General features: G+C 41.3%; 1 protein-coding gene across 2 annotated transcripts in view; it reads left to right on the forward strand.

The window, feature by feature from the left end:
• The window catches only part of LHFPL1 (LHFPL tetraspan subfamily member 1), a 60541-nt gene that overhangs the window by 11883 nt on the left and 33662 nt on the right, over positions 1–14996 (forward strand). Inside the window, exon 3 of one of the 2 annotated variants that reach the window (XM_027534978.1) lies at positions 9640–9738. The exons of the other annotated variant lie outside the window; for it this stretch is intronic. Within the exon in view, the coding sequence (XP_027390779.1) occupies positions 9640–9738 (99 nt within the window). The remainder of the gene's footprint in view (positions 1–9639; positions 9739–14996) is intronic. 2 annotated transcript variants of the gene reach the window in all.

Raw genomic sequence — 14996 nt, forward strand, 5'->3', positions numbered from 1 at the left:
GGCTATCGCTCATAGGAACATAGTCACAGTATTTATGCTTAGATGAAGGTCTTTAAAACTCAAGAATAAAATGCCACTTGACAGTAGTCATGGAAAGAGTTAAGACCCAAGGTGTGCTACAAGGTTTCTCTCTGGACAAGGGAATAATATTGGACAGATGGCTGAATTTCCACAACTTCCCCATCTGTAATACCAGCCAACTAAGAGTCATTTTCATTTCCGTTTTAGAAGCTGGAGCCTGTCAAGGTTATATCAGATGTGAAGGAATGGTAAAGCCTGGTTGAATGTATCATATTTTCTAGGCACTCCTTGGCATACAAACATTATCCAAGGTTCTGCAGGATCTTGTGCCTCACTCCTCAGAGATGGGCACTGTTAGTGGCAGAAAGCCAAACCTGAAGAGTGTTTTGAGCTACACGGATAAAAGACATAAGAGAAAGAGCTGTGGGGGTTAAGTTGAAGCCTGTTGTTCAACCGAGGGAAATTGATTTCATTGCTCCAGGCCGGACTGCTTCTCAGCAGCTGGTGCATTAACCAAAATATATCAGGGGGAGGAGCCCATTTGTTTCAGGTTTGGTTTATCTCTGCCAGACCCCAAACCACTGAAGAGATGGAGTATCCATTAAGAACTACTCCCTCCCCTCTGCCTGATTTTTGTTCCCCAGTTTGGCGGCTGTCCACAGAGATGAGCGGTGGGAAGTGGGAGAGACAGGAAGAAATAAAGTACTGCTGGCCTGAGTCAGATTCAGCAAGGTGACCTGATGGGGCCCTTGGGTCCTATTTGCTCCACCTGCAGCCAATCCAGCTGGACAAGTGTAGGATCCAGAGAGCCTTCCACTGGGACCTTCATGCCCTCCTCTAACCAGGGAAGGAAACATCTGGTCAGGAGATTATTTCAACCCCTGGGATGCTGAGGTTTCCAACCAGCTGGCCCCTGATCCCAGAGAATAAGGTCATTATTTACATTCCCCTGTGTATACACATGCAAGATGCTTGTGAATTATCCTCTAACTTCAGTGAGAGCTAACTGAAGAAGAAATAGGTGAGAAGTAAATATAAAGAACTCTTGGCAGGAAAAAGTGTAAGATCTTGGATCAGGTTACTTGAGGGAGGCCAAGAATCTTTCTAGAGCAGGGAATGTATCAGAATCACCTGGAGGGCTTAAAAAAATGGTCTCTCTCACTCTTTCCCATACTGATATACATAGCAACAGGTGGAAGGCTACATGTTTTTAAAAATCTCCCCAGTGACTCTGATGTGTATTCTGTGTTCCCTTTCCCCAACTCAAGTGAGAACTACCACTCTGGACTTTTTTATTTTGGTTTAGTTAAGCAGATAGAATTCAACAAACCCAGACAGGCACTAATGTTTTGCTCCATATAAGGTCCTAATACTACATGCTTCAAGCTGAATGAAATTGCCATTGGAGACAGATCACTGAGAATGTAATTCAAGGAAAGGGTGGTGTTTTCTAAAAACCATTATCTTCTCTGCAAACCAAGCATTTCCTGAAAAGTCTTGCAAACTGTCATCAGTCATCATTTAACTTAAATGTACCATGTTGAGCAAGGATTATAAAAGTGGCTTTCTGTTTGGGAAATGGTATTTAAAGGAGTTAATCTATTAACAAAGACTCATGTAGAAGATTTGAAGCAGAGCAGAGAATGTGGTCCAGGCCTTCTGACTCTCAGCCCTGGGCTTTATGCATTGGTGTCATTGATTTTTCTTTATCTCTTTAGAGAGGAAGTTCTATCACAGTGTTTTTCAGAGTGGTCCTTGAAGCACTTGTATAAGAATTTCCTGGTGTGCTTATTAAATGCAGATTCCTTAGGGCCTTCCTAAACTTCTGAAAGAGATGGGAATACCAGACCACCTGACCTGCCTCTTGAGAAACCTGTATGCAGGTCAGGAAGCAACAGTTAGAACTGGACATGGAACAACAGACTGGTTCCAAATAAGAAAAGGAGTACGTCAAGCTGTATATTGTCATCCTGCTTATTTAACTTATATGCAGAGTACATCATGAGAAACGCTGGGCTGGAAGAAGCCACAAGCTGGAATCAAGATTGTTGGGAGAAATATCAATAACCTCAGATATGCAGATGACACTACCCTTATGGCAGAAAGTGAAGAGGAACTAAAAAGCCTATTGATGAAAGTGAAAGAGGAGAATGAAAAAGTTGGCTTTAAGCTCAACATTCAGAAAACAAAGATCATGGCATCTGGTCCCTTCACTTCATGGGAAATAGATGGGGAAACAGTGGAAACTGTCAGACTATTTTTTTGGGCTCCAAAATCACTGCAGATGGTGATTGCAGCCATGAAATTAAAAGACGCTTACTCCTTGAAAGGAAAGTTATGACCAACCTAGACAGTGTATTAAAAAGCAGAGATATTCCTTTGCCAACAAAGATCCATCTAGTCAAGACTATGGTTTTTCCAGTGGTCATGTATGGATATGAGAGTTGGACTGTGAAGAAAGCCGAGCGCTGAAGAATTGATGCTTTTGAACTGTGGTGTTGGAGAAGGCTCTTGTGAGTCCCTTGGACTGTAAGGAGATCCAACTAGTCCATCCTAAAGGAGACAAGTCCTGGGTGTTCATTGGAAGGACATGCTGAGGCTAAAACTCCAATACTTTGGCCACCTCATGTGAAGAGTTGACTCATTGGAAAAGACCTTGATGCTGGGAGGGATTGGGGGCAGGAGGAGAAGGGGACGACAGAGGATGAGATGGCTGGATGGCATCATTGACTCGATGGACATGAGTCTGAGTGAACTCCGGGAGTTGGTGATGGACAGGGAGGCCTGGCGTGCTGCGATTCATGGGGTGGCAAAGAGTCAGACATGACTGACTGACTGAACTGAACTGAAACCTCCCGAATAAGAGCTGATGCCTGGCACTCTGGATTCTACATAGCCTCTCAGGCTGACTTATTTATTTTTGAAAATATAATATGAAATATTTCAGATATATGCATCATAAGGCTTAAGGAATAGACTATTACTGATGTTGTTTAAGTCTTCATACCCTGATCGTACTCCACTGTCTCCACAGCAAAGGTAACTACTCACAACCATATATGACTACAGGAAAAACCATAGCTTTGACTAGATGGACCTTTGTTGGCAAAGTAATGTCTCTGCTTTTTAATATGCTGTATAGGTTGGTCATAGCTATTCTTCCAAGGAGCAAGCATCTTTTAATTTCATGTCTTCAGTCACCATCAGCAGTGATTTTGGAGCCCCCCAAAATAAAGTCCCTCACTGTCTCCATTGTTTCTGCATCTATTTGCTATGAAATGATGGGACTGGTGGAGAAGGAAATGGCAACCCACTGCAGTATTCTTGCCTGGAGAATCCTGTGGACGGAGGAGCCTTGTGGGCTGCTGTCCATAGGGTCACACAGGGTCGAACACTACTGAAGTGACTTGGCATGTATGCATGCATAGTGGGGCTGGATGCCATGATCTTAGTTTTCTGAATGTTGAATATTAAACCAGCTTTTTCACTCTCCTCTTTCACTTTCATCAAGAGGCTCTTGAGTTCTTCTTCACTTTCTGCCATAATGGTGGTGTCATCTGCATATCCGAGGTTATTGAGATTTCTCCCAGCAATCTTAATTCCAGCATGTGCTTCATCTAGCCCAGCATTTCACATGATGTACTCTGCATATAAGTTAAATAAGCAGGGTGACAATATACAGCCTTGACATACTCCTTTCCCTATTTGGAACCAGTCTGTTGTTCCATGTCCAGTTCTAACTGTTACTTCTTGATCTACATACAGATTTCTCAAGAGGCAGGTCAGGTGGTCTGGTATTCCCATCTCTTTAAGAATTTTCCAGTTTGTTGTGATTCACATAATCAAAGGCTTTGGTGTAGTCAGTAAAGCAGAAATAGATGCTTTTCTGGAACTCTCTTGCTTTTTTGATGATCCAATGGAAGCTAGCAATTTGATCTCTGGTTCCTCTGCTTTCTCTAAATCCAGCTTGAACATCTGGAAGTTCACGGTTCACGTATTGCTGAAGCCTGGCTTGGAGAATTTTGAGCATTACTTTGCTAGCGTGTGAGATGAGTGCAATTGTGTGATAGTTTGAACATTCTTTGGCATTGCCTTTCTTTGGGATTGGAATGAAAACTGACCTTTTCCAGTCCTGTGGCCACTGCTGAGTTTTCCAAATTGCTGGTATATTGAGTGCAGCACTTTCACAGCATCATCTTTTAGGATTTGAAATAGCTCAACTGGAATTCCATCACCTCCACTAGCTTTGCTCATAATGATGCTTTCTAAGGCCCACTTGACTTCACATTCCAGGATGTGTGGCTCTAGGTGAGTGATCACACCATCGTGGTTATCTGAGTCATGAAGATCTTTTTTGTACAGTTCTTCTGTGTATTCTTGCCACCTCTTCTTAATATCTTCTGCTTTTGTTAGGTCCATACCATTTCTGTCCTTTACTGTGCCCATCTTTGCATGAAATGTTCCCTTGGTATCTTTAATTTTCTTGAAGTGATCTCTAGTCTTTCCCATTCTATTGTTTTCCTCTATTTCTTTACATTGATCACTGAAGAAGGCTTTCTTATCTCTCCTTGCTATTCTTAGGAACTCTGCATTTAGATGGGTATATCTTTCCTTTTGTCCTTTGCCTTTCACTTCTCTTCTTTGCTCAGCTATTTGTAAGGCCTCCTCAGACAACCATTTTGCCTCTTTGCATTTCTTTTTCTTGGGGATGGTTTTGATCCCTGCCTCCTGTACAATGTCATGAACCTCCGTCCATAGGTTCATGGTCAGAGTTCATAGGCACTCTGTCTATCAGATCTAATCTCTTGAATCTATATGTCACTTCCACTATATAATCATAAGGGCTTTGATTTAGGTCATACCTGAGTGGCTTATTGGTTTTCCCTACTTTCTTCAATATAAGTCTGAATTTGGCAATAAGGAGTTCATCATCAGAACCACAGTCAGCTCCCAGTCTTGTTTTTGCTGACTGTATAGAGCTTCTCCATCTTTGGCTGCAAGGAATATAATCAATCTGATTTCGATATTGACCATCTGGTGATGTCTATGTGTAGAGTCTTCTCTTGTGTTGTTGGAAGAGGGTGTTTGCTGTGACCAGTGCATTCTCTTGGCAAAACTCTGTTAGCCTTTGACCTGCTTCATTCCGTATTCCAAGGCCAAATTTGCCTGTTATTCCAGGTGTTTCTTGACTTCCTACTTTTGCGTTCCAGTCTCCTATAATGAAAAGGACATCTTTTTTGGGTGTTAGTTCTAGAAGATCCTGTGGGTCTTCACAGAACCATTCAACAATGAGGATAAATGACCCTGTGACTTTGTTTTTAAAATAATATGTCTCCTTGGACATCTTTATTCATCTGTGATCAAATGTATTATAATCCTCTGTTACAAGTGCAATGAAGTATGCACTTGTATGTTACAAGTCCATGAAGTATGTTTACAACCTATTGTGCTCACCTGTCTGAAAGGCAGGAGGGAGACTGGGGGATGGGAGGGGTGGTAGGGCAGGTTGAGAAGAGCATGTGGCCACCTGCACTGGGGCAGAACACATACCTGGCAGATTCCTACTTTCTGGCTTGGTGCCTGAGAAAAATTGCAAGAAAACAACACCAAGCAGGTGACTTTTGAATCAAGCCTTGTTCAGCTTTTGACTTTTCATCTGTTATGAGGACAAAAATGTGAGGAAGAAATTAGCATGGCGAATATAAGTAGAAAGTTAGGGAAGAGCGAGAGAGAGAGGCTGCTGTTTAATAATAGTAATAAATCTTTATTGAGCACATTCTATGTGCCTGGCAGCTTTATGAGTACTACTTTTTGAAACAGCCCTGTAAGTTAGAGTACTATTATTTCCATTTTAAAGATGAGGTAATTTAGGCACAGAGAGATTAAGTAACTTGCCAAAGTCACACAGCCTCTAGGGGGCAGAGCTGGAATTAGAAATTAGTTCTAGGGACTGCTGCTGCTGCTGCTAAGTCACTTCAGTCGTATCCGACTCTGTGTGACCCCATAGATGGCAGCCCACCAGGCTCCCTCGTCCCTGGGATTCTCCAGGCAAAAACACTGGAGTGGGTTGCCATGGACTACAGAACCCAATCTCTTTCTCTCTCTCTTTTTCCCCAGCTTCATTGAAATACAATTAACATAACATTGTGTAAGTGTTAGGTGTACAATACACTGATTTGATGCACGTATGCATTGTGAAAGGATTATCACAATAATGTTAGAGAACACATAAATCACCTCACATAATTGTTTTGTGGTGAGATCATTTAAGATCTACTCTCTTAGCAACTTTCAAGTATATAATATTGTATTGTTCTCTTGCTGTGTCTCTGAATCTTAATGCCTATAAGATTCCTAGTGCCTACTATAGATACTGTTGCCAAAAAGTGATCATTTCTGGACACCTGTCTCTAGAAGAACAGCACTTCTAAGGATCTCTCTTATTAGTAAGAAAAGCATTGCCAGCAACTGGCTCTGCGACCTTGAGTAAATTGCTTTCCCTCTCTGGGTCTAAGCACCCACATCTGTAATGGAGAGGGATTGGAGCAGATACTCTCCAAAGGCCTTTCCTTCTCTAAAATTCTGTAGCTGTATTGAATGTCTAGGATGACCTCTCATCTCTACTATGGAGATCCTTTCAGAAGGCTCCCCCCTTGGGAAGTGGGAGCAAAGGAAGCTATCTGTTAGATAGGCAGAGCATACTCTGACACAGGTACATTTATTGAGCACTTATTACATACCAGGTAATAAGTAGGTAACAAGGATACATAGTTGAAGAGAAATATGGTACCTGCCTTCAAGGAATGCACAGTCCAGTAATGAAAGCAGGTGGCAGTTTTAAGGGCTTATATCACAGAATATTCTTATCACAGAAGTAAGCACAGGGTATTTCTGGAGCAGAGGTAAGGAATATGTAACTTTGCTTGGGGTAGGCACTGGGGATGGTGAGGAAAGGTTTCTGGAAAAGGTAATCTGTGACTTGAACTTCTCAGCATGATAAGGTCTAAGGAGCAGGAGGGCTGAAGAAGGTGGAAGGTTTCTCCTGCCATGTCGGGAAAGGCATTTAGCTAACACAGGCCCCTGCTTGAAAAGTCAGAGCTCATGCCCATCCCAGAGATCTGAGTATGGAGGCTGGAATACAGAACTGCTGTTTTTTTTTTATAAACATGTGTTTTTTTCTTCCTACTCTGTGTGGGAAAGCTCATTTTTTATTAACTCTTCTCTCAAAGGGTAGACACTGAAAGCAGGAAAAGGCTGAGGTTTCATTTCCAGTTCTGTCCTTAACCCATTGTATATACTCTGGGATCACATACTTTGGTGCATACCTCTTCATATCATATGATTTCAGTTTATCTGTAGTAAGAAAAAAATGAGTGCTGTTCCATTGCCACTGGACAAATTCCAGAGCCTAGAAAAGTCTTTTGAGTGACCAGTTTCATTTCCTTTAAGACTATCAGACAGATAAGGATGTCTTCTAATTTTAAGCATTCCACTGAAGGGAATTTCTAACCTTACTTGGTCACTCTTTTTAGTTTCTAAACGCTCTCTCACCATCAGAAAGCTCCTTCTGTTTTCCTATTTAAACTCTTCTTGTTTTTTCTTTAGGTCCATATCTTTTTCTCTGGCCTCACTGAATATTGAGAACAGCTCATGTTGCCATTGGAGAAGGCAATGGCACCCCACTCCAGTACTCTTGCCTGGAAAATCCCATGGACGGAGGAGCCTGGTAGGCTGCAGTCCATGGAGTTGCGAAGAGTCGGACACGACTGAGCGACTTCACTTTCACTTTTCACTTTCATGCATTGGAGAAGGAAATGGCAACCCACTGCCGTGTTCTTGGCTGGAGAATCCCAGGGACATGGGAGCCTGGTAGGCTGCCGTCTCTGGGGTTGCACAGAGTCGGACACGACTGAAGTGACTTAGCAGCAGCAGCATGTTGCCATGTTGCTGACAAGCTTAGCGAGTATGTTAAGATCTTCTTCAAAAAGGCTTCAGCTGAAGGCAAAGTGGGCTTATTAGCTTCTCAGAGTGTAAACAGAGAATCTTCCTCATTGAGGAAAGAGAAACAAAGGTGAGGCCAGCAGTTCCTGGAGCAGCCTGCCTTTCACTGTCTGGAACCTTTCTGGAACCTCTGAATATGCCAGTCAGTCACCATTAATCAACCTGTCTATGGGGTTGCACAGAGTCGGACACGACTGAAGTGACTTAGCAGCAGCAGCAGCAGCATACTATGTTAGGTTCTGCATCGACACTCGTAGTAGGTGACCATCCCATGACCTGTGGTGTAGCACTCAAGTATAGTGTTCTCGTAGTTAGACTCTCTTGGTTGTAAGTAGCAGAGACTCGAGTTCTCCAATGAAAAAGGGGATTTATTATAACATAAGAAAAGTGGAACTGGAAAGCCATTGACAAGAACTGAATTCCCTAACTCTTTCAGGAACAGTACGGAGTTTCCCTTCATGGTGTATCTGATTTCTGCCACTGTGTTCTCTTCTTTTACCAATCAGTTTGCTCAGCTTACCCAGAACTGATGTCTATTCATAACTTTGGATTGAACTTGGCTTCAGCTTGACACAGACTTGATTTTACCTCCTGGTGTTTTTTTCCTATCTTCTGCTCCATCTGCTAACTAGCACAACGTTTCTGTGTTCCTTGATTAACATTTCCAGAAACAAGAATCTGGCCCAGCTATTCTCTTCAGAGCATGATATATGACCCATTACTGGCCAGCCAATTAATTTGGTTGCTCTTGTGTCAGATGCCAATGCTTAGTCCAATTCACGATCACCAAAGGCAAGGGAGAGTGGGTCACAGGTTACAAAATGTAAGCCTAGGCAGCAAACAAGAGCTGTAGTTGATGCAAATGTCCTTAAAAGGCAATGCCAACAAGTAGACCCAGATTTATATCTCTGGTCAGAAAAGTAATGTTATCACTAAGATTGCACAGAGTTGCCCTCTAATAATTAAATGACCTCAACAAAATGAGATGAAGGCAAGGGACACAATGGAAGGTTTTGAAAGCTAAAGAAAGTAGGAATGCTTAGCATGAATCTGGAATGGTCTCTCGAAGTGTTTCTGGAGGAGGGGATGTGGTCCCCTGCTCACCAGTAGAAGCCTACATAATGTGTATACTTTGTGTAGATCTCAGTCTGGCAACTGATTTCAAGTTACAGAAATCATGACCTATCTTCAACTAGTAGGGACTGACCTGACTCTTAGAAAAGGCTGAATTGTAGGGACAAGTAGCTGTCTCTACCTTGCTGTTCTTTGTAAATCAGACCAACATAGAAAAGGACTCTGGTTGGAGAAGCCAACTCAGCCATGTGAATCATTGGCAAAAACATTTTGGCTGTTAAAAGTACATTGGTTGGTCTCAATCCCCAGTACTGTCCTTTTTTATGATTTGGCCCCTTTACTATCTGTTGCAGCTCACCACCTCTGACACAGTAAAGACATCCTGTTGAGTTGATAGTGTCATAGAAATCTAGGTTAAAAGAGGAAAGGTAAACTCTGAGTGAAAGAGGCAGAATTTGAGCTGAGCTAATCCAGAGGGGATTTTGGGATGACAGAGGCCTGTTGTATTTTTTTCTGCCTGTGTGTATTTTTTTTTTTTTCTAGGACTGCTGATAAGTTCAGGCTGTGCATTATACCCTTTAGGATGGAATAGCCCGGAAATAATGCAAACGTGTGGGAATGTCTCCAATCAATTTCAGTTAGGTAAGATGGTTTGTGCAAGATGGCAGTGACGGGGAATCAGTTTCTCAAAGTGCTCTTAGAGGGGCCTGTACTTGCTAGTGGTGCTTGCCTGAGTCTCTCATTGTGTTAGCTTGTGGGAAGTGCTATCTTGGTCAGTCTCATGTGGCCTTGATAATTTACAAGGATTGAACATAAATTCTGCTTCTTTAACGATGTCTTACCACACCCTTATGTACTTTTACCCAGAGTTCTGTGACCGATTTAGGGCAACCCTGTCTACAGAGAGCTTCCCTGGTGACTCAGATGGTAAAGAATCTGCCTGCAATGCAGGAGACCTGGGTTCAATCCCTGGGTCCAGAGCATCCCCTAGAGAAGGAAATGGCAGCCTACTCCAGTATTCTTGTCTGGAGAATCCCATGGACAGAGGAGCTTAGTGGGCCACAGTCCATGGGTTCTCAAGGAGTTAGACATGACTAAGTGACTAACAGTTTCAGTTTTATCTACAGAGGGATTCTAAATGCTTAGAGACTGCAGATCTGTCATCCTTTGAATAAGTCCTAGACTCTATTAGTATTTCTTTCTAGGCAACTATTTTCCAAATACAAATCAATAGTATCTCTTCTCACTCTCCACTGAGCATATAACAAGAGGTAATTTGTTTTATATCATGCATTAGGAACCTAAGTTAAACATTGGGAATTGTTACTGGCATTTTTACATTGTTACTGGCATGTTAATGACAAGAGGTGTTAAATATTAAAATGGGTGACAGAAATAACTTTGGACTCTTCTATGGTTGCCAACTTCTCTGAGAATGGCTTGAGTTCATTATTGTGAATTGGGAATAGATTAGACTCTACCTGGAAGATTTCAAAATACTTGTCCAAACTACCAGGATGGAATGTCTAGGTTTCCTTGATTATTTTCAATTGTAGTAGAGGATTTTGGAACAACGAGGCCACCCATTCACAGTAGCTTATGCTCCCATACTTCCCTTTTCCCTCTGTTGCCTCAGACTGTTTTTTGAGCCTTACCTGACTCATTTTTGGAGGGAGTTGTTTACTGTACAAACATAATATAAGGAAAGGGCTGTACAGAATATGTGACAAAATGAAGACCCTAGAATGCATGTCCAGTGTTCCTGGCTCAGGGTGGGGCTGACTGGTAAACACAATGATTCTGCCATAGGTGAAGGAAGGAGTAAAGAAATTCAAAAAGAAACTTTGGGGGCAGGGACTGAAGAAAAAAGAAGCAAGACACTGATGCTGCTAACCAGGGTAGAGAAAGCTGAAGATTTAGCACACATCTCCTACTGGGTTCTTACTCCTATAATTCTACTTTTTTTGTTTTTTGTTTTTTGTTGTTGTTGTTGTTGTTTTTTAAAACAAATAATGGCTTTAACAGAGCATTTTTAGGGCAGTGAAACTATTCTGTCAGACTGAGTATCTACTATAATGGTGGACACACCCAGGTGGCTCAATGGTAAAGAATCCATCTGCCAATGCAGGAACACAGGTTCAATCCCTAGGTCAGGAAGATCCCCTGGAGAAGGAAATGGCAACCCACTCCAGGATTCTTTCCTGGAGAATCTCATGGACAGAGGAGCCTGGTAGGCTAAAGTCCATAGGATTGCAAAGACTTGGATACAACTGAGTGACTAAGTACCTTTGTCCAAGCATATTGCATGTATGATACCATGAGTGATTTGTAATATACACTGTGGACTTTGGGTGGTTATGATTTGTCAATTTTGATTCATCAATTACAAAAAATTTTCCACTCCATTGTGGGATGTTGACAATGAGGGTGGTTGCGGGTGTGTGGGACAAGGTGCAGAGGAGAAATCTCTGTAACTGTCTGCTCAACTTTGATGTGAACCTAAGACTGCTCTAAAAAGTAAAGTTTATTTTTTTAACTTAAAAAAGTAACAGTTTTATTGATATAAAATTTGCCCTTTTAAAGTGTACAATTAGTGGGTTTTACTATATTCACATGGTTGTGCAATCATCACTACTATCCAATTTCAGAATATTTTCACAATCCCCAAAAGAAACTCCTTACCCATTAGCAGCCACTTCTCCTTCCTCCCTGTGCCCAGCCCCTGGCAACCACTGTCAATTTAGATTCGCCTGTTCTGGACATTTCAGATAAATGGAATCATATAACATGTGGCTTTGTAGGTCTGACTCCTTTTACTTAGCATAATGTTTTCAAGGTTCATCCATGTGGTAACTTGTATCAGTACTTCTGCCTTTCATGGATGAATAATATTCAATTGTGTAGCTATAGTTTATTTATCCACTTATCAGTTGATGTATGGAGAAGGAAATGGCAACCCACTCCAGTATTCTTGCCTAGAGAATTCCGTGGATAGAAGAGCCTGGTGGGCTGCTGTCCATAGGGTTGCACAGAGTCAGACACGACTGAAGCGACTTAGCATGCATGCATGCATTGGAGAAGGAAATGGCAACCCCCTCCAATATTCTTGCCTGGAGAATTCCAGGAACAGAGGAGCCTGGTGGGCTGCCATCTATGGGGTCACACAGAGTCGGACATGACTGAAGTGACTTAGCAGCAGCAGCAACAGCAGCAGCAGCAGCAGTTGATGTATACTTTGGCCTTTCTACTTTGGGGCTATAATGAATAATACTGCTATAACAATTTGTGTACACATTTTTGTATGGAAATCTATTTTTATTTCTCTTGGGTGTAGGCACAGAATTACTGTGTCAAATGATAATTCTATATTTAAGCCTTCTGAGGACCTTGCAAGTTGTTTTCCAAAGTGGCTGCATCATTTTACATTTCCACCAGCAATGTACAAGGGTTCCAATTTTCTAGCATCTTCACCAATACTTATTTTACATTTTTGAAATTATAGCCATCCTAATGTGTATGAAATGATATCTCATTGTGACTTTAATTTTCATTTCCCTCATGACTGATGTTAAGCATTTTTTCATTTACTTATTGGCCATTTCTATATCTTTGGAGAAATGCCTATTCAAATCCTTTGCCGATTTTTAACTGGGTTATTTGCCCTTTTTTGTTGAATTGTAAGAATTCTTAATGTATTCTGGACACTAGACCCCTTTCAGATATATGATTTACAAGTACTTTTTCTCATTTTGTAGGTTGTATTTTCACTTTATTGATGACATCCTTTGAAATACAAATTTATTTAATTTTAATGAAATCTGCTTTTATCTAATTTTTCTCTTGTGGCTTGTATTTTTGGTGTCATATCTAAGAATACAATTAGTAGTGCCAAATCTAAAGTTATGAAGATTGTTTTGGCTACTCTGGCCTCCTTGTGTTTCCCTGTGAATTTTAGGTTCAGCTTGTCAATTTCTGCAAAAAAGTGAGCTGAGATTTTGATGAAGATTGGATTGAATCTATACATCAGTTTGGAGTATATAACCTCTTTAGCCATATTAAGTTTCCCAACCCATGAACACAAGATGATGTTCCAGTGAATCAGGTTATCTTGAATCTCTTTTTATGATATTTTTTAGTTTTCAGTATACAGTATACACGACTGAGCGACTTCACTTCACTTCACTTCTTCATACAGGTCTTACAATTTGTTTGCTGACATATATCCCTAGGTATTCTGTTGTTTTTGATGATATTGTAAATGGAATTGTTTTCTTAATTTTATTTTTGGATTGTTCATTGTTAGTGTATGTGTGTGTGCTAAGTCGCTTCAGTCGTATCTGACTCTGTGCCATCCTATGGACTGTAGTCAGGCTCCTCTGTCCATGGGATTCTCCAGGCAAGAATACTGGAGTGGGTTGCCATACCCTTCTCCAAGGGATCTTCCCAATCCAAGGATCGAGCCTGGGTCTCTTTCATCTCCTGCATTGGCAGGTGGGTTTTTCACCACTAGTGCCACCTGGGAAGCCCATGTTAGTGTATAGAAATATAAATGACTTTTCTGGATTGACCTTGTATCCCACAACCTTGCAGAACACCTTTGCTAATTCTAATGATTTTTAGTGGATTGTTTAGGATTTATTATATACCTGATCATGTCATCTGAGAAAAGAGAAGTTTTACATCTTTCTTTCCAATCTTTTCCTTGTGTAATTGCCCTGGCTTGAACCTCCAGGACAATGTTGAATAGAACTTGTGAGAGTGCACATCCTTGTCTTATCTGTGATCTTAGGGGTAAATCATCCAGTTTTTCACCACTAAGTACTGATGTTGGCTAGGCTATTTTTGGACTTTCCCAGTGTCTCAGCAGTAAAGAATCTGTCTACAATGCAGGAGACACAGAAGACATGGGTTTGATCCCTGTGTCAGGAAGATCCCCTGGAGGGGGGGTAGGGCAAACCACTCCAGTATTCTTGCCTGGAGAATCCGATGGAATGAGGAGCCTGATGGGCTACTGTCCATAGGGTTGCAAAGAGTTGGCCATGACTGAAGTGACTGAACATACATGCATAGGCTATTTTCATAGATGGCTTTCATTGGGTTGAAAAAGTTCCCTTTTATCTATTCCTAGTGTTGTGTTTTCATTATGAAAAGGTGCTGAATTTTGTCAAGTGATTTTTCTATACCTACTGAGATAATCATATGTATTTATTGATTGACTTTCATATATTAAACCAACCTTGAATTGCTGGGACAAATCCTAATTGATCATGGTATGTAATCCATTTTATATGTTGCTGGATTTGGTTTGCTCATATTTTGCTAAGGATTTTTACATCTGTATTTGTTAACCTGTAGATTTCTTGAGATGTTGGCTGGATTTTGGTATGGGCATAATATTATTCTAATAGAATCAGTTGCTGCTTTGATTAATGTAGCAATAAAATACCAGAGTGAAAACCTGGAGATGTGAGTTGCATGTAATCATTTGGCAATTTTCTGCACCAATCACCACCGCTAAGGACTTAGTTCCCAAAAGGGAAATTTTGTTTATGGCTGTCTCTGTCCCAGGTTGATGGCCTTCGATTGTGTTTACCACAGGATCATTACTTTTCTCATCTCCTTTATTTAACCTTCTCTCCTGCACCATATATTTGCCTAAGGACAACAGCGCCCCTCTCCTTAGTGCACTAAACACTGTGCTCTGTGAATCCATAGGGATGAAGGAATTGCAGAATTTTGCTTGAATCAAGTCCTCCTAGTTCCTTGTTTGATTCACTGTTGCATTCTTCCAACTGCTCATGTCTCTTATTCTTCTGAGGCTCGCATTTGCTGCCCATATTTTCCAATAACATGCCCCTATATTAGGACCTTCCTTTAGTTCAGTTCAGTTCAGTCACTCA

The sequence above is a fragment of the Bos indicus x Bos taurus genome, chromosome X, assembly GCF_003369695.1.
Source record: "Bos indicus x Bos taurus breed Angus x Brahman F1 hybrid chromosome X, Bos_hybrid_MaternalHap_v2.0, whole genome shotgun sequence".
Lineage (NCBI taxonomy): Eukaryota > Metazoa > Chordata > Mammalia > Artiodactyla > Bovidae > Bos > Bos indicus x Bos taurus.